At 42.2% G+C, this 18961-nt stretch overlaps 1 protein-coding gene across 1 annotated transcript in view; it reads left to right on the forward strand.

Annotated features, from left to right (window-relative positions):
* The window catches only part of PIK3C2B (phosphatidylinositol-4-phosphate 3-kinase catalytic subunit type 2 beta), an 858553-nt gene that overhangs the window by 787377 nt on the left and 52215 nt on the right, over positions 1–18961 (forward strand). The window contains exon 29 of the mRNA XM_082244643.1: positions 6020–6137. Coding sequence (XP_082100769.1) covers positions 6020–6137 — 118 coding nt within the window. The remainder of the gene's footprint in view (positions 1–6019; positions 6138–18961) is intronic.

Here is an 18961-nt window from a genome sequence, read left to right on the forward strand (position 1 = left end):
AGTTGGAAGATGAACCTTTGCCCCAGTCTAAGGTCCAGAACACTCTGAAGTACGTTTTCATCAAGCATGTCTGTACATTGCTGCATTCATCTTTCCATCGATCTTGATTATTCTCCCAGTTCCTGCCAATGAAAAATGGATGGCATTGGCTAGGTGATGAGTGGTGCCTGGTTTCCTCCAGACATGACACTTGTCATTCAGGCCAAAGAGTTCAATCTTTGTTTCATTAGACCAGAGAATTTTGTTTCTCATGGTCTGAGAGTCCTTCAGGTGCCTTTTGGCAAATTCCAGGCAGGCTGTCATATGCCCTTTACTGAGGAGTGGCTTCCCTCTGGCCACTCTACCATAGATGCCTGATTGGTGGAGTGCTGCAGAGATGGTTTTTCTTCTGGAAGGTTCTCCTCTCTCCACAGAGAAATGCTGGAGCTCTGACAGAGTGACCATCGGGTTCTTGGTCACCTCCCTGACTAAGGCCCTTCTCCCCCGATCGCTTAGTTTGGCCAAGGAGCTTACTCTAGGAAGAGCCCTGGTGCTTCCAAACTACAAGCCCGATTCCAAAAAAGTTGGGACACTGTACAAATTGTGAATAAAAACAGAATGCAATGATGTGGAAGTTTCAAATTTCAATATTTTATTCAGAATTCAACATAGATTACATATCAAATGTTTAAACTAAGAACATATATCATTTTAAGGGAAAAATAAGTTGATTTTAAATTTCATGGCATCAACACATCTCAAAAATGTTGGGACAAGGCCATGTTTACCACTGTGTGGCATCCCCTCTTCTTTTTACAACAGTCTGCAAACGTCTGGGGACTGAGGAGACAAGTTGCTCAAGTTTAGGAATAGGAATGTTGTCCCATTCTTGTCTAATACAGGCTTCTAGTTGCTCAACTGTCTTAGGTCTTCTTTGTCGCATCTTCCTCTTTATGATGCACCAAATGTTTTCTATGTGTGAAAGATCTGGACTGCAGGCTGGTCATTTCAGTTCCCGGATCCTTCCTCTACGCAGCCATGATGTTGTAATTGATGCAGTATGTGGTCTGGCATTGTCATGTTGGAAAATGCAAGGTTTTCCCTGAAAGAGACAATGTCTTGATGGGAGCAAATGTTGTTCTAGAACTTGGATATACCTTTCAGCATTGATGGTGCCTTTCCAGATGTGTAAGCTGCCCATGCCACACGCACTCATGCAACCCCATACTGATAACAACTTGGGTTGTCCTTGTCCTCTTTAGTCCGGATAACATTTCAAAATGTCTCACTTTCAACATTTGATATGTTATCTTTATTATATTGTGAATAAAATATAAGTTTGAGATTTGTAAATTAGTTCATTCCTTTTTTACTCACAATTTGTACAGTGTCCCAAATTTTTTGGAATTGGGTTGTACTTCTATTTACGGATGATGGAGGCCACTGTGCTTATTGGGACCTTCAATGCTGCAGACATTTTTCTGTACCCTTCCCCAGATCTGTGCCTTAATACAGTGTTTCTCAATTCCGGTCCTCAGGGCACATTAACAGGCCATGTTTGCAAGAAAACTGAAGTACATCACAGGTGATATCATTTTCTGCTCAGTGATTGCAGTATTCTAGTCTGCATCTCCCCAATGTAATACTTACAATCTGGCCTGTTAGTGTGCCCTGAGGACCGGAGTTAAGAAACACTGCCTTAATACAACCCTGTCTCAGGTCTACAGACAGTTCCTTGGACTAAATGGCTTGGTTTTTGCTCTGACATGTACTGCTAACTGTGGGACCTTATATAGAGAGGTGTGTCCCTTTCAAAATCATGTCCAATCAACTGAATTTGCCACAGGTGGACTCCTAAGTTGTATAAACATCTCAAGAATGATCAGTGGAAACAGGATGCACTTGAGGCAAAGGGTGTGAATACTTAAATACATGTAATTTTTTTAGTTTTTAGTAAATTTGCAAATATTTCAAACAATCTTCTTTCATGTTGTCATTATGGGGTATTCTTTGTAGAATTTTGAGGAAAATAATGATTTTATTCCATTTTGGAATAAGGCTATAACATAACAAAATGTGTAAAATGTGAAGCGCTGTTAATACTTTCTGGATGCACTGTATATATACTCATGCACATGAATAATTATATACATATATATTTTGTACTTTGATACATATTTTTGGCAAGAAATACATAATTCATTTTAAAAAAAATTTAATAAAATATCTTATAGTTTATTGTGTTTTTTTGTTTTGTTTTTTGCAAAAATAAAAATTTGCAGGGGAAAAAAACAATACATATATATATATATATATATATATATATATATATCTGAGGATCTGAAAAAAATAATTATTGCTCTACCTAAAGATGGCCTAGGTATAAGAAGATTGCCAAGACTCTGAAACTGAGCTGCAGCATAGTGACCAGGACCATACAGAGGTTTAACAGGCCAGGTTCCATTCAGAACAGGCCTCCACCATGTTTGACTTGAGTGTACGTGCTCAGCGTCATATAAGGAGGTTGTCTTTGGGAAATAGACGTATGAGTGCTGCTAGCCTTGTTGCAGAGGTTGAAGGGACAGAGGGGTCTGCCTGTCAGTGCTCAGACCATACACCGCACACTGCATCAAATTGGTCTGCATGGCTGTTGTCCCAGAAGGATGGCTCTTCTAAAAATGATGCACAAGAAAGCCTGCAAAGAGTTTGCTGAAGACAAGGAGACTAAGGACATGGATTACTGGAACTATGTCATGTGGTCTGATGAGACCAAGATAAACTTATTTGGTTCAGATGGTGTCAAGCGTGTGTGGTGGCAACCTGGGGAGGAGTACAAAGACAAGTGTGTCTTGCTTACATTCAAGCATGGTGGTGGGAGTGTCATGGTCTGGGGCTGTATGAATGCTGCCGGCAGGAATGTAATGGTCTTGGGCTGTATGAGTGCTGCCGGCACTGGGGAGCTACAGTTCATTGAGGAAACCATGAATGCCAACATGTACTGTGACATGCTGAAGCTGAGCATGATCCCCTCCCTTCAGAGAGCGGGCCGCAGGTCAGTATTCCAACATGATAATGACCCCAAGCATACCTCCAAGATGACCACTGCCTTGCTAAAGAAGCTGAGGGTAAAGGTAATGGACTAGTCAAGCATGTCTCCAGACCCTAAACCCTATTGAGCATCCGTGGGGCATCTTTAAAGGCAAGGATGGAGGAGCGCAAGGTCTCTAGCATCCACCAACTCCGTGATGTCATCATGGAGTAGTGGAAGAGGACTCCAGTGGCAATCTGTGAAGTTCTGGTGAACTCCATGCCCAAGAGGGTTAAGGCAGTGCTGGAAAATAAGGGTGGCCACACAAAATATTCACACTTTGGGCCCAATTTTGACATTTTTACTTAGGGGTGTACTCACTTTTGTTTCCGGTGGTTTAGACATTAATAGCTGTGTGTTGAGTTGTTTTGAGGGGGCAGCAAATTTACACTGTTATACAATCTGTACACTCACTACTGTACATTGTAGTAAAGTGTAATTTCTTCAGTGTTGTCACATTAAAAGATATAATAAAATATTTACAAAAATGTGAGGGGTGTACTCACTTTTGTGAGATACTGTATATGTGTGTGTACGTGTGTATGTATATATATATATATATATATATATATATATATACATACAATGGGGGAAATTATTTGGTCCCTTGCAGATTTTGTAAGTTTGCCCACTTACAAAGAAATTAAGGGTCTATAATTTTCAATCATAAATATCAACCATAAATCCAGAAAAAAACACATGATACAAATGTTATAAGGAGTTGCAGTTCAGTGAATAAAATAAGTATTTGATCACCAAGCAAAGTATGACTTCGTTCTTGGTGGAGAAACCCTTGTTGGCAAGCACAGTGGTAGGACGTTTCTTGTAGTTGGTTACCAGGTTTGCACACATTTCTGGAGGGATTTTGATCCACTCGTTTTTACAGATCTTCTCTAAATCGTTAAGGTTTCTTGGCTGTCGCTTGGCAACTTAAATTTTTAGCTCCCCCCATACATTTTTCTATAGGATTAAGGTCTGGAGACTGGCTAGACCACTCCATAACCATAATGTGCTTCTTCTTGAGCTACTTCTTTGTTGCCTTGGAGTTATGTTTTGGGTCATTGTCATGCTGAAAGACCCATCCACGACCCATCTTCCCTGTTCTGGCTGAAGGAAGAAAGTTCTCATCCAAGATTTTACAATACATGGTCCCATCCATTGGTTACCTAAATGCAGGAAAGTCGCCATATACCTTTAGCAGAGAAACAACCCCAAAGCATAATGTTTCCACCTCCTTGCTTGACTGTAGAGATGGTGTTCTTAGGGTCATAGTCAGCACTTTTCTTCCTCCAAACATGGTGAGTCGATTTAATGCCAAAGAGCTTAATTTAGGTCTCACATACCACAGCACTTTTTCCCAATCCTTCTTTGAATCAATTAGATGTTCATTGGCAAACGTTAGATGGATAATCAGCCGTATCAGATCGAATGAGCATCAGAAAGAAAGTTTATCTGTCCATTGTTTTTTCATATCTTCATTAAATAGCTCAAATGTGGGAAACATTTTGATACGAAAACCCCTTGGTATACGTTCCACTGTAAGATATTCCATTAGGGTGATCTTTACCCAGTATGTCTATCTCTTTAAAGTGGAGTTCCACACTAAAATTTTACTTCGGTCCATCTTCTTGCTCCAGGTCACCTGAAAAACAAATGGATAATCGTAATTTTTTTTTTTTTTTTTACTTACCTTGTTTTAGAAGAAAATATACTCGCCTTACTTCCTCTTCCTCCCTCTGCGGCCACGGCCCGTCGTCACTTCCTGACTTGCAATGATTCCTGGGAGCTGAACAACATCGCTCCCAGGAATCAATGCACCTGCACCGGCCCCGACATCAGTTCCGGTGCAGGCGCGTCATACCTTGCTAAACAGCTTCTGGGCATGCCCAGAAGCTGTGCAGGGATGACGCTGCAGCCCCGGAAGTGACAGCGGGGCCGGTGCAGTGCATATAGGGACCAAAGAGGACGGAAGAGGATCGCTATGTCTTCAGCTGCCCACACCTGAGATGGCAGCGCTGGACAAGACATTTTCAAGGTAAGTATTTCTTCTAAAAGGTAAGTGCAACCTGGGACAGTTCAGAGGCTATCCATGGAATGTACTAGTCCTGACTGTCCCGGGGGTATTTTTATGTATTTTATTTTGTTTTAGGTGGAACTCCGCTTTAACCATACATTTCTCCAGTTTCCAAAACAACAGCTTTAAAGAACCCGAACTGTCATTATTAAGTTTAAAAGCTCTTTGTGCATCTGTCCTTAGAGGATTGTTATCCAGGGTTCTAAAAGTTCGACTAGTTAAATTTCCATCAGTATCATGGGTAATAACTGACATATTCCAAAAGGCTGCAACTGCAGCTACTGTGATTAATACAAAGGCAGACCAGTTGAAATAAAGCACAGCAAAAGATAAAAATATAAAGCTGGCTCATCCAGCAGGTATCCAAACATGGACTCAAATGAGTAATTAAGAAATAAACAAAAAAAAAATAAAACTGCCACTCCAGGTGATGTGATCGGTGAACTGAAGGTAAGGTGCCGGTCCAGTCCGTGAACTGGATGACTTAACAAAATGTGCCAAAGAGATGACCGCACTCCAATCTTCAGAAAATCTTGATGCTTTCTTTGTTCAAATCCACATATGACATTAAATATCCACGATACAGGAGGACAATGGCAGCATGGTTAACATGTTTCACAAACCAAATCGATTATTCATATCTCTTAAAGCATATGTACAGCTAACCCTTATATACTCAGATGACAGCTAAATTAGATACAATTGACTTGTGAAAATATAACATATGAAAAAACACTAAGTGAAAGTTAGCTACATGTGATATGAATTATTTATGTTATCCCTAACCTTGCCTGTCCTGAACAGGCACACTTCTGCCAGTTACACATATAAAGGATTTGCATGAAAATGTTCTACGTAGTGATTTATTCCTCTTTCAGCTTCCCAAGCCGCTTTGTGATTGGTCGTTCCCGAGGAGAAGCAGCAGCTGAGCGTCGGAAGGAAGAGTTAAATGGATATGTCTGGCATTTAATCCATGCTGCTGCTCAGGTAGCTGAGGTGAGGAGAAATGGCTTGCTGCTTACATGCCACATTGAGTTAAATATGTTCATGTAATTTTCTTATTGTTTTTTTTTTTGTTTTTTTGAAAAATTATTTTTAATAAAGCAGTGCAGAGGCAGTTGTAATATTTTGGGCAACCCCTATTTAAGTAGGTATACTTAGTTACATAGTGAGGTTGAAAAAAGACATCAGTCCATCCAGTTCAACCTATGATGTGTGTGTGTCTTTGCTTTTAACCGTACATTGTATACCCCTGTATTGTGTTGTCTCTAAGGTGCCCATCTAATAGTTTTTTGAAACTATCAATGCTCCCTGCTGATACGACTGCTTGTGGAAGAGAATTCCACATCCTTACCGCTCTTACAGTGAAGAACCCCTTACGCATTTTAAGGTTAAACCGCCTTTCCTCTAGTTTTAGTGAGTGGCCACGTGTCTTATTGTATCTCCTTTCTCTGAATAGTTTGTTCCTTATGCTAGGGTCGCCAGTACAGTATTTGTACATTGATATCATATCCCCCCTCAATCGTCTCTTCTCCAGAGAGAATAGGTTCAGTGCCTGTAGTCTTTCCTCATAGCTGATGTCCTCCATTCCCCTAATTATTTTTATTGCCCTTCTCTGGACTCTTTCCAATTCCAGCACATCCTTCCTGAGGACCGGTGCCCAGAACTGGACAGCATACTCCAGATGTGGCCGGACCAGAGTTTTGTAGAGCGGGAGAATAATCTCTTTATTTCTGGAGTGAATCCCCTTTTTTATACATCCCAGTATTCTGTTGGCTTTGCTTGCAGCGGCTTGGCATTGCATGCCACTGCCAAGCCTGTTGTCTACCAGTACCCCCAAGTCTTTTTCCATCCTAGACTCACCCAGAGGTTCCCCCCCTAGTGAGTAGCTTGCTTTCTGGTTTCTGGCCCCCAAGTGCATTACTTTACATTTTTCAACATTAAACCTCATCTGCCATGTAGTTGCCCACCCCATTATTTTGTTCAGGTCCGCTTGTAAGGTTTCCACATCCCGCATAGAAGATATTGGCAAGCTTAGTTTAGTATCATCCGCAAATACTGATATTGTACTAGATAACCCCTCCTCTAGATCATTTATGAATAAATTAAACAGGATTGGTCCCAGGACAGAACCCTGGGGGACCCCACTTTCCACACCCGCCCAATCCGAGTACTCCCCATTAATCATCACCCTCTGGACTCTCCCCTGGAGCCAGTTCTCTATCCAGGTACTCACCTTATGGTCCATACCTACCTTCCTTAGTTTGTACAGTAAGCGTTTGTGCGGAACGGTGTCAAAGGCCTTTGCAAAGTCCAGATACACCACATCCACAGGCTTTCCTTTATCTAGGTGGCAGCTCACTTCATCGTAGAAGGTTAATAGATTGGTTTGGCAAGAACGATTTTTCATGCATCCATGCTGGTTACTACTAATAATACAGTTTTCATTACTAAAGTCTTGTATGTGGTCCCTTAACATCCCTTAAGTATACTTGTATACTTGTTTTCTTGTATACAAACTATTAATTACTAAATGTTTCCAAAAATCAAGAAAAGGAGGGGCTGATTTTTTCCAGAAGAGAAGCAAGCTGACCTGAGTTCTCCTAGCGACCGTAGAGATAACATTTTCCACGCTAGGTCTCAGGGAGATAGATGTAACAATAACAGTCACATCCAGCACCTCTTTCCAGAAACTGGCAATGACGGGACAGGTTCAAAAAATGTTGGAAAAATCCCAGGGAAAATGACCACACCTCCAATATTCTGTATAGTCTATAAAGGGTATAACAGGCTCTGTGAGCTCGCATGGAAACCAAAACCTGGAAAGGAAGGTCCCCGATATCCCCCTAGTCATCTTTATCTGATTCTGGAATTTCTTGTATCCATCGGGCACAAAACTCCTCCATGACAGGCAAAGACACCAAGAGAAGGTGGGCATACAAGTGCGAAGTTTTCCGGTACAATCAGTTCTCAGGACCTGTTCTAAGGCAGACTCTATGATTTGGGGAGAACCCTGGGGAAATTGGCTACAGAAAGCATGGGAGAGCTGCATATAGCAGCAAAAGTAATGGACAGGGACATTAAATTCTGATGACAGTTGTGTCAGGGAGAGTAAAGAGCCATGTTGCATCTAGGAGATTGTTTTTAGTTTATACTTAGCTCAGACTCCCAGGTCCAGGATTTAGCTGAAGTGAGGTCATAGAGGTTTTCACCATAGGGGGATGTTCAGAGATATAGCTATCTTGGGGTATTGTTCACATGTTAAACCCACCTTCCGGGCCCTGGTAGTGGTGGTCATAGCGGGAGTCAAAAGATGTGGGGCTTTAGGTCCTCAAAATAGTAAAAGCTGAAGAGCCTCAATGGAATGGACCACCGAGGCCTCTAACATTGTAGAGGGGTTATATTATTCTGGGTTCAGCCACCATGCTTCTGTAACTTATTGCGTTGCCAGTTAGTATTTGTGGCAATTCGGAAAAGGCTAATTCTCCTTAAGACATAGGACACATAAGGGTGGACAGTTGATACCTAGGAGAGCCAGTTAGTATTTGTGGCAATTCGGAAAAGGCTAATTCTCCTTAAGACATAGGACACATAAGGGTGGACAGTTGATACCTAGGAGACAGAGTGCCCCATAAGAAAGAGGAGAAGAGACAATGACAACGTAAAAGAATGACTTAGGTAGCCATTGTGGGGAATTTCGTAATAAATATGTAAATATTGGGAGAATTTTCATTTTGAGCAGATTTATGTGGCCTAATACAGAGGCAAGGTCTCCTATGCTTTCAGTTTTGCCCTAGCCTCCAGCAATAACAGAGTTACAGTATCTCACAAACGTGAGTACACCCCTCACATTTATGTAAATTATTTATTATATCTTTTCATGTGATAAGACTGAAAAAAAATGACACTTTGCTACAATGTAACAAAGTGAGTATACAGCTTGTATAACAGTGTAAATTTGTTGTCCTCTTAAATAACACACAGCCATTAATGTCTAAACTGCTGGCAACAAAAGTGAGTACACCCCTCAGTTAAAATGTCCAAATTGGGCCCAATTAGCCATTTTCCCTTCCCGGTGTAATGTGACTCATTAGTGTTACAAGGTCTCAGGTGTGAATGGGGAGCAGGTGTGTGAAATTTGGTGTTAGCGCTCTCACTCTCTCATACTGGTCACTGGAAGTTCAACATGGCACCTCATGGCAAAGAACTCTCTGAGGATCTGAAAAAAAAGAATTGTTGCTCTACATGAAGATGGCCTAGACTTTAAGAAGATTGCCAGGACCCTGAAACTGAGCTGCAGCATGGTGGCCAAGATCATACAGGGGTTTAACAGGACAGGTTCCACTCAGAACAGGCCTCCCCATGGTCAACCAAAGAAGTTTAGTGCATGTGCTCTGCGTAATATCCAGAGGTTGTCTTTGGGAAATAGACGTATGAGTGCTACCAGCATTGATGCAGAGGTTGAAGGGGTGGGGGGGGTCAGACTGTCAGTGCTCAGACCATACGCCGCACACTGCATAAAATTGGTCTGCATAGCTGTCGTCCCAGAAGGAAGCCCCTTCTAAAGATGATGCACAAGAAAGCCCGCAAACAGTTTGCTGAAGACAAGCAGACTAAGGACAAGGATTCCTGGAACCATGTCCTGTGGTCTGATGAGACCAAGATAAACTTATTTGGTTCTGATGATGTCAAATGTGTGTTGCGGCAACCAGGTGGGGAGTACAAAGACAAGTGTGTCTTGCCTGCAGTCAAGAATGATGTTGGGAGTGTCATGGTCTGGGGCTGCATGAGTGCTGCTGGCACTGGGGAGCTACAGTTCATTGAGGAAACCATGAATGCCAACATACTGTGACATACTGAAGCAGAGCATGATCCCCTCGCTTTGGAGATTGGGCCACAAAGCATGATTCCAAAATGGTAACGACCCAAAACACACCTTCAGGAGGACCACTGCCTTGCTAAAGGTAAAGGTGATGGACTGGCCAAGCATGTCTCCAGACCTAAACCCTATTAAGCATATGTGGGGCATCCTCAAATGGAAGGTGGTGGAGCGCAAGGTCTCTAACATCCACCAGCTCTGTGATGTCGTCATGGAGGAGGGGAAGAGGACTCCAGTGGCAACCTGTAAATCTCTGGTGAACTCCATGCCCCAGAGGGTTAGTGCTGGATAATGACACTTTTCTCCCTTTTGTTGCCAGCGGTTTAGACATTATTGGCTGTGTGTAGAGTTATTTTGAGGGGACAGCAAATTTACACTGTTATACAAGCTGTATACAAGCTGTACACTCACTACTTTACATTGTAGCAAAGTATAATTTCTTCAGTGTTGTCACATGAAAAGATATAATAAAATATTTACAAAAATGTGAGGGGGTTACTCATTTTTGTGAGATACTGTAAGTTAAGTAATAGAAAATCAGAAGCCTGACAAGATATGACTACTCCCAAGTATGTAAATTCCTCTAACCATTGTAGTTGGATGTCAGGGGGAGCTATGGCTTGTGCCCCCAGTTTTAGCCCAATTCACCTTGAGTCTTGTAATCACAGAATAAGCATTCTGTACATGAAGGGCATGCTGAAGTAGCGGGCCAGCATTGTTCAAGAACAGAAGCAGGTCATCTGCATACAGGGCTTCCACATCTGGGAAAAATACCTGATTCCAATGGAGGTGGTAATTTCAAGTATTATAGTAGAGGGAATGTCGTGCTGGGCCAGCATTGCTAACAGTCATCCATTTCTGTCCCCTTGTTCAAAAAATCTGTCTTTTTTTGTGCATAAAAAATATGAAAGTGCAAATTATTAACTCTAAAAGTAGCGCTGTAATATATAGACATTCTCAGTGCAAATAACCACAAACCTATGTTGTCCATGAGAAAACATTTTTGTACGTATCTAGTCCGAAGTTCTCACTGGGTGGACATTAGTAAGTCAAAATTGCTGATGCTAGGGTCGGAGTTGTAGGAATCAGTCTGGGTCTCCACCGAGTGTTTAAGAGACTGGGGGGGGGGGGGGTAGCTGACTGTTCTTGTCAGAGCGCAGCTATAGCAGAAATGTATTGGCCTTGAAGGCATCCCAAATAAATAGAGGATGACCCTGTGTTATTCTCCCAGTATTTAGACAACAAAGGTGGTATTATGTCTTCTATATTCGGATGGGAAACCCTGAGTGACCTCAATCGCCACAGCGATGAGTTCTCGGCTAATAAGGGGCAGATAACTAAGGATAGTGGGCAATGATCGGATAATCCACTGGGTAAATATGAGACCTTTAGTATATCTGCCAACAGGGATGAATTGGCAAAGGCAAGGTCTATGGTGGAGAATTTGTATGCAGTAGAAAATCAGGAATAGGAACGGGTAACTGGATTCTTCTACTGCCAGACTTCGATAACACCGGCAGTCTGTGCCCAAGTAAATAAATCAGTAGAGCAATGTTTAGGTGGCGTGGGCCTATCCAAATCCAGGGGCAGTCTCCCATAAAGAGTAATTTGGCAGGGCAATAAGGGGTGATCCTCTCCAGGATTGCATATAGTACTGTAGGGGAAAACGGAGGGGGGACATACACAGCAGTTATAACAGTGTTGTTGCAATAATGTAAGTACCATCACTACATATTTACCCTTTGGGTCAGCATGTATGGCCTCTACCACACAGGGGAGAGATTTATTTATTTATGAGAACAGATGTGCCCTTGGCAAACGAAGAATAAATAGCATGGAAATGCTTCTAAACCCAGGGCTGTTTAGCACCAGTAACTTGCTGCTTATCAAATGTGTTTCTTGTAGTAGGATCATGGGGGGGTTATGGAACTTTTGGTATTAAAACAGTAAAGCTTGTTTAAACTTGGAGTTGAGCCCATGGACATTCCAGGAAAAGACAGTGAAGGAAGTATTGTCATGTGGAGCCATGGTGGGGATATACTGTAAGTGTTTGGAGAGCATAGGTTATAATCCGGGCAAAATGGGACATCGGTGGAGCAGCAATGAATTTACGAGCAAACACCAAACCACAAACAGTTCCAAAAATATGCACAACAAGGACCAAAATACCCTTCCCAAAAAAAACTTGTCGGGTATAGAAAAGGCTTCATCTCTAAACAACCATCAGTAACTAATAATAGTAATACACGATTTCCAGTGGGCCCCCACAATTTACTGATGTGAGCCTGGGGAAGGGGCCAAAAAACTCTGAAGATAGAGGGGTTCTTGACAAGGGGAGGACACACCGATCCAACTTTTACTCTTCCATGGAAGTCAGATTGGGAACAAATCTTTCAATAGAGTAATATTATAATCTGTTCTGGACCCCATATTAATGTAGGAGCTCAATCTCAATTTAAGATATACTATGTACGTCCAAAGAGTGAACCAGCTATCAGCCTGTGTGGGTTTTATAGAGCCGGGGATCGGCTTCAAAGTGAAAGTGCTGCGGCAACTACATAGCTGCCGAACACTTTCACAGAGCCAGATGCGCAGTGCCCCCCCCCCCCCCTTCTGTGGTTTTCCGGCTGTCCAGTGATTACCGACCCTGGGAACACATCTGTCAGTGGGGGGGCGGAGAGAGACTGCGGTGAGACCGAGACAAATTCATGCCTCGATCTCACCTGCAAACAATGAAACCGGAGGTAATATCACTTGCAGTTTCATATGTACACTTTCCTAGCCAGTATAGCCAGGGGACACCTCTAAACAAGCCAATCTGTGCTTGGTTAGATGGTGTGAAGCGCAAGGGGAGACATTAGTGTACCTGTCACCTGCCCAATGCTATCGTTTAGTAGTTTATTACCCCCTTGTGATAGCAATCATGTAAAAGTAAATAAAAGAAAAAGGTAAAAAAAAAAAGAAGAAAATGATGAAATATATAAAAAAAAAAAATCCCAAAACCCCCATTGCCACACACACCTGTGTGTAAACCATGGTCGCACCACACATGTGACATATCGCCACGAACGTCAGAGTGAGAACAATAATTATATCACAAGAGCTCCTACTTACTCTAAATTGATGAGCTATAATGGCTTTTAAAGCATCACCTATGATGGTTTTGGGCCCCATCGTTTTTAGCTATATCGCGGGCGCACACAATTTTAAAACCTGGAATGTTAGATATCTATTTACTTGCTGCAACATGGCCTTTTATATTTTTAACCAGAAATGGGTATTATATAGTGGGATTTTGCACTTATTTTATTATATTTTTTCAGAAAAATTTGCATTTAAAAACAATTGAGCACATAACACAAAAACAAAAATGTGCAACTATCACCTTTTTATTCTGCTGGGCTTCTGCTTTCAGAAAATATATAATGTTTTGGGTGTTTATGTAATTTGGATTTTTGCATGTATGCAAAAAAGAAAAAAATTGCTCTGGAGCTGAATTGGATATCCGCAGAATACCAGGTAGTTCCATATAGGCACTCTAAACCAAAGAGGAGGAACATAGTACTGTACTTAGCTGAAAATTGTGGAGTACAAGCTGAAAATGGATCCGGGCAAGCCTGTGCATGGTGCACAGCTTAGCAAGCATCAAGCCACTCAGAGGCAGGTGTTTAAAAGAAGGCGAGCACAATCTCCATCTATGACCCATAGCTTGCTGGGGTACAGGAGGCTGAACTTGATTTGGTTCTCCCAGAGGTGTTTTCAGACCTCAGTGAAGGACCGGCGGAGTTGCTGTATCTCGGGTGAGTAATCCAGAAAGAAAAGAAGTTTGCTGTTCTCGTAATGGAGATCAAGTTTTGCCCAGGCAGCTAAACTCAATTTGAAATGGAAAAACTCATATGGCTGTAATTGTAAACGTATGCAAGTGTTAATGCCATCATCCCTGCTTTGTATCCTCATTTTATAAGATTTTTAATGCAATTCAAACATTGATGTATATTAAAAATATCTTTTATATTTTCTCACTTAAAAAATGTAAATATAAAAAAAAAAATGTTTCCAATCTCATGAAGTTTTTTTCATGCAGTGACATATAACACAGTAGTGTCTATCATGTAGACACATCAAGATTGCATTAAAGTGGTATTCCCCAGCTACTCTGTTCTATTGCATTCCATAAGTAATTCTACAACTGTAGATGGTTCCCAATAGGTGGGGATATCCTACACGTTTCAAAATAAAGGTACAAATAAATTCTTCAGGGATTTTTACCACTTATGCAACATAGAATAATTTGACTTTAAAATCAATGCTTTATATATTTATACCATATGTTTATTATATTCAATGAACACTTACATTATATGCTATCTTTGGCTAGAGTGCTCCCATAGCCCAAAGAGCTTTCATGTCATAGTTACATAGTTACATATAGTTACATAGTAGGTGAGGTTGAATAAAGACAATAGTCCATCCAGTTCAACCTGTGTAGGTGTGTGTGACTGTAATCATCTAACATAGCCCTTAATCTCCTGATCCTTGAGATGTAAGTCTAAGAGTCTTTTGAAAGTCACCATACTACCCGCAGAAACCACCTCTTGTGGTAGACAATTCCACAATCTTGTAGCCCTAACAGTAAAGAACCCTCCTCGTTGCCTGAGGTTAAAACGCTTCTCCTCTAATCGCATTGTATGTCCTCGAGTCCTCATGCAATTCCTTCGAATGAACAGCTTTTTTTCTAAGCTGAGATCCCCATTAAGATATTTATAAATTGCTATCATGTCCCCTCTCAGACGTCTCTTCTCCAGGGAAAATAAATCGAGCGATTGCAGCCGCTCTTCATAGTTAAGGTCCTCCAACCCCCTAATCAGTTTAGTTGCCCTTCTCTGGACTTTCTCCAGCTCCAACACATCCCTCCTGAGGACTGGCGACCAGAACTGGACAGAATACTCCAGATGCGGTCGGACCAGAGTTTTATAAAGTGGAAGGATTATAGTCTTATCTCTGGAATACATCCCTTTCTTTATGCATGCTAATATTCTGTTGGCTTCGGAAGCTGCCGCTTGACATTGCATGCTGTTGCCTAATCTATCATCAACCAAGACTCCCAGATCTTTCTCCATTTTTGATTCCCCCAAGGGTTCCCCTCCTAACGTGTATTGTGTTTTTATGTTTTTAGTCCCCAAGTGCAAAACCTTACACTTCTCCACGTTAAACCTCATTTGCCATGTCGTTGCCCACTCCGTTATTTGTCCAGGGCATTCTGTAGGATATCTGTTTCATGCTGTGCAGTTATTGCCCTGGCCAATTTTGTGTCATCTGCAAAAACTGATAACGAACTACTGATCCCGTCCTCAATGCTGTTTATGAATAAATTGAACAAGGTTGGTCCCAGGACTGAGCCCTGGGGGACCCCGCTTACTACCTCAGACCAGTCTGAGTATGCGCTGTTTATTACCACCCTTTGGACACGGCCTTTTAGCCAGTTCCGTATCCAAGAGCAAACCCTGCTGTCGATACCTGCAGACCTTATTTTATAAATTAAGCGCTTGTGAGGAACTGTATCAAACGCCTTAGCGAAATCCAAGTACACCACATCCACTGGTCTGCCCCTATCTAGCTCACAGCTCACCTCCTCGTAGAATGCTAAGAGATTGGTTTGACAAGAACGCCCATTTGTAAACCCGTGCTGGTTACTACTGATGATGTTGTTGTCTTTAGCATATTCTACGATATAGTCCCTTATCATCCCCTCCAAAAGTTTACATATTATTGATGTCAAGCTGACAGGCCTATAATTTCCCGGGATATGCTTCTGGCCCTTTTTGAATATCGGAATCACGTTAGCCTTCCTCCAATCCCCTGGTACATCTCCTGTCCTAATACTGTCAGCAAAGATCAGGAACAGTGGTCTAGATATAACCTTACTGAGTTCCTTGAGCACTCTCGGATGTACGCCATCCAGGCCTGGTGATTTGTTTGTGTTGAGTTTATCCAGCCTTTCCCTGATTTCACCCTCTGTTAGCCATAGTGGCAAGTCCTGTGTATTACTACTAACCATACAGTCATGGTCAGTGTACCCCTCCTTTTCCTGCGTAAAGACTGACGAGAAAAAAGCAATTAGCACAGTTGCTTTTTCAGTGTCCTCTGTAACCATCCTCCCATCATTGTTAATTATGTGTGCCCTAGTTTTTTTGCTGTTGATATATTTAAAGAATTTCTTTGGTTTTTTTTACTATCCTCCGCTATTTGTCTCTCAAAGTTGATTTTAGCCATCTTGATTTCTTGTTTACTTTTCTTATTTGCCTCCTTGTATTGCTGGAAGGCCGATACTGTGCCCTCTGATTTATATTTCTTAAAGGCCAATTTTTTTCCCCTAATAAGTTTTTTAACGCTACGGTTTAGCCAGCCAGGTTTGGCTTTGTCTCTTCTAAATTTATTTGCCATAGGAATGCACTGCAAGATGCCTTTGCTTAATATGTTCCTAAAGCATTCCCATTTTTCCTCTGTGGTCAGGGATCCCAGGGTTTGGTCCCAGTTTACCCTTTCCATCAATGAGTACAATTTTGGAAAGTTTGCCCGTCTGAAGTTTAGGGTTCTTATGTTCCCCACTTGCCTTTTTATATTGTTATTTATACTAAATGTGATCATCCTGTGATCGCTAGAGCCCAGGTTGTCCTGGATTCCTACCTCCGAGATTATGTCTGGGTCATTAGTGATCAATAGATCCAGGATTGCATTTTCTCTAGTAGGGGAATCCACCAACTGTGACATGTAATTATCCAGTAAGGTTTCCGTGAATAGACGGGCCTTCTGTGAGTGTGCAGTCCCCTCCTCCCAGTCAATGTTGGGATAATTGAAGTCCCCCAATATGATGACTGATCCCAGTTTTGCCACTTTACCCATTAGTGCTAAAAATTCCAGCTCTACCTCCTCCCCTTGGTTAGGTGGCCTATAGCAAACCCCCACAACTACTTTTCCCTTATCTTCTTCCCTATCGAGTTCAACCCACACAGATTCTAAATCCATGCTCATCCCATCCGTAATGTCACTCCTTTCTAGCACCTTTGTATTGTTCTTGACATAGAGACACACCCCTCCCCCTCTTTTTCCTACCTTGTCCTTCCGGTACACCGAATACCCTTGGATATTGGCCAGCCAGTCATGTGAGGGGTCGAACCAAGTTTCTGTTATTCCCGCAAGGTCTATGTCCTCCTCATGTACTTACATTTCCAACTAGGGATGCACCGAAATGAAAATTCTGGGCCGAAACCGAAACCGAAAATGCAGGAGGCCCTTGGCCGAAAACCGAAACCGAAACCGAAAATGACTTTTTCCCCCAAATAATTTTAAATTAGATAGAACAGGGGCATACACAAAAAACAGGCAGCGACGTACACCTGTTGCTGCCACCCTGTCACAGTATATGTACTGTGAAGGGTTGGCAAGAGGTTAATTTAATTACCAATGGTATTAGTATTAAGGAGCATGAGGGGGTTAATGTATTGTCACTGCTGGTCACTGATGCATTAGTGACCGACCAGTGGCAGTTAATTAACCCCTTTGTGCTGCATTAGTGCAACCAGTATCAGTGTTAATTAACACTCGCTGCACTGATACTGGTTGCACTAATGCAGTACAAAAGGGGTTAATTTTTTTTTTTTTTTTATGCAAGAAGATTTATTTTTATGTTCCTATAGAACACAGAATTGCATAAACTTAAATGAAACATTATGTATACATACAAAGAGAAAAAAGTAAATTTGCTGCTTCAGGGTAATTAACCTTCAAATAAAGTACATGTCTTTAAAAACTGACATTATTTCAAACATTAGAATAAACTTAATTACAAACAGCAAAGTAATTGAACTGTGTTTGGAATAATTTGGTGTTTGTTACTGCCATTTCTGCACTGCTTCTTTTCAGTTCAAAGACAGGGAGCTTTTGGCAGATACTGGTCAAGATAGCCCAAGAGTTTTAACAACTAGTTTCACTGGTTGTCATGTGGACGCTTTGCTAGAGAAAAAAAAAAAAAAGGATGGCTCAGATTTCATTCATGAGGCTTGGAATGTGTACGTAGCTGCTTGCTGTTCTGCATATTTCCCGCCCACATCTCCCTCTCTGTCCTGCACATACGCCGAGATAGGAGAGTGGGCGGCCCCGGGCAGACAGAAAAACTGGGGTGGGAGGGGGAGGAGGACGAGCTGTGTGTGTGCCTATCTCCTCTCCTGTCCGTGTCTGGGAGGGGGGAGTACTGCTCGCTGCTGGGCTGTGTGAGAGACGAGGTGTCACAGACGCTCCGTTCTGCTGCAGCCACGGCCCCTAATTGAACAGACTGATTCTCCTATCCTACGGACGGGAGAATCAGGGACTTTTCAAACCTGCGCTGCGGCCATTAATTTCGGCATTTTAACCCATTTTCGGCCGAAATGGGATAGGTCCATTTTCGGCCGAAAATTTCGGTGGCCGAAATTTCGGTGCATCCCTATAAATTCCAACTCATCCATCTTATTAGCTAGGCTCCTGGCATTAGCATATACCCCTCTTAGTTTTACGGAAGTTAAACGTGATTGGCAGTTATGTTTATTTCTGTTTGGTCTGCGGTTTTCGCGCACAGACCCTCCAATTGATGTTGTCGACGACCTACTGTCGCTGCTGACCCTACAACTGCCTTCAGTCCTCTGCTCCCTCCTGACTGATTCTACTTCTGAGCCCTCCCCCCGTCTCCTAGTTTAAAAGCCCCTCCAACTTGGTGGCCATCTTTCTCCCCAAAAGAGCTGTACCGTCCCCATTAAGGTGCAGCCCATCCTTACTAAAGAGCCGGTAGCCGACTGAGAAGTCAGCCCAGTTCTCCAGGAACCCAAACCCCTCCTTCCTACACCAATTCCTCAGCCACTTGTTAAGTTCCCTAATCTCCTTCTGCCTCTCCTGTGTGGCTCGAGGT

Source organism: Pelophylax lessonae (genome assembly GCF_965119305.1).
Source record: "Pelophylax lessonae genome assembly, chromosome: 2".
NCBI lineage: Eukaryota > Metazoa > Chordata > Amphibia > Anura > Ranidae > Pelophylax > Pelophylax lessonae.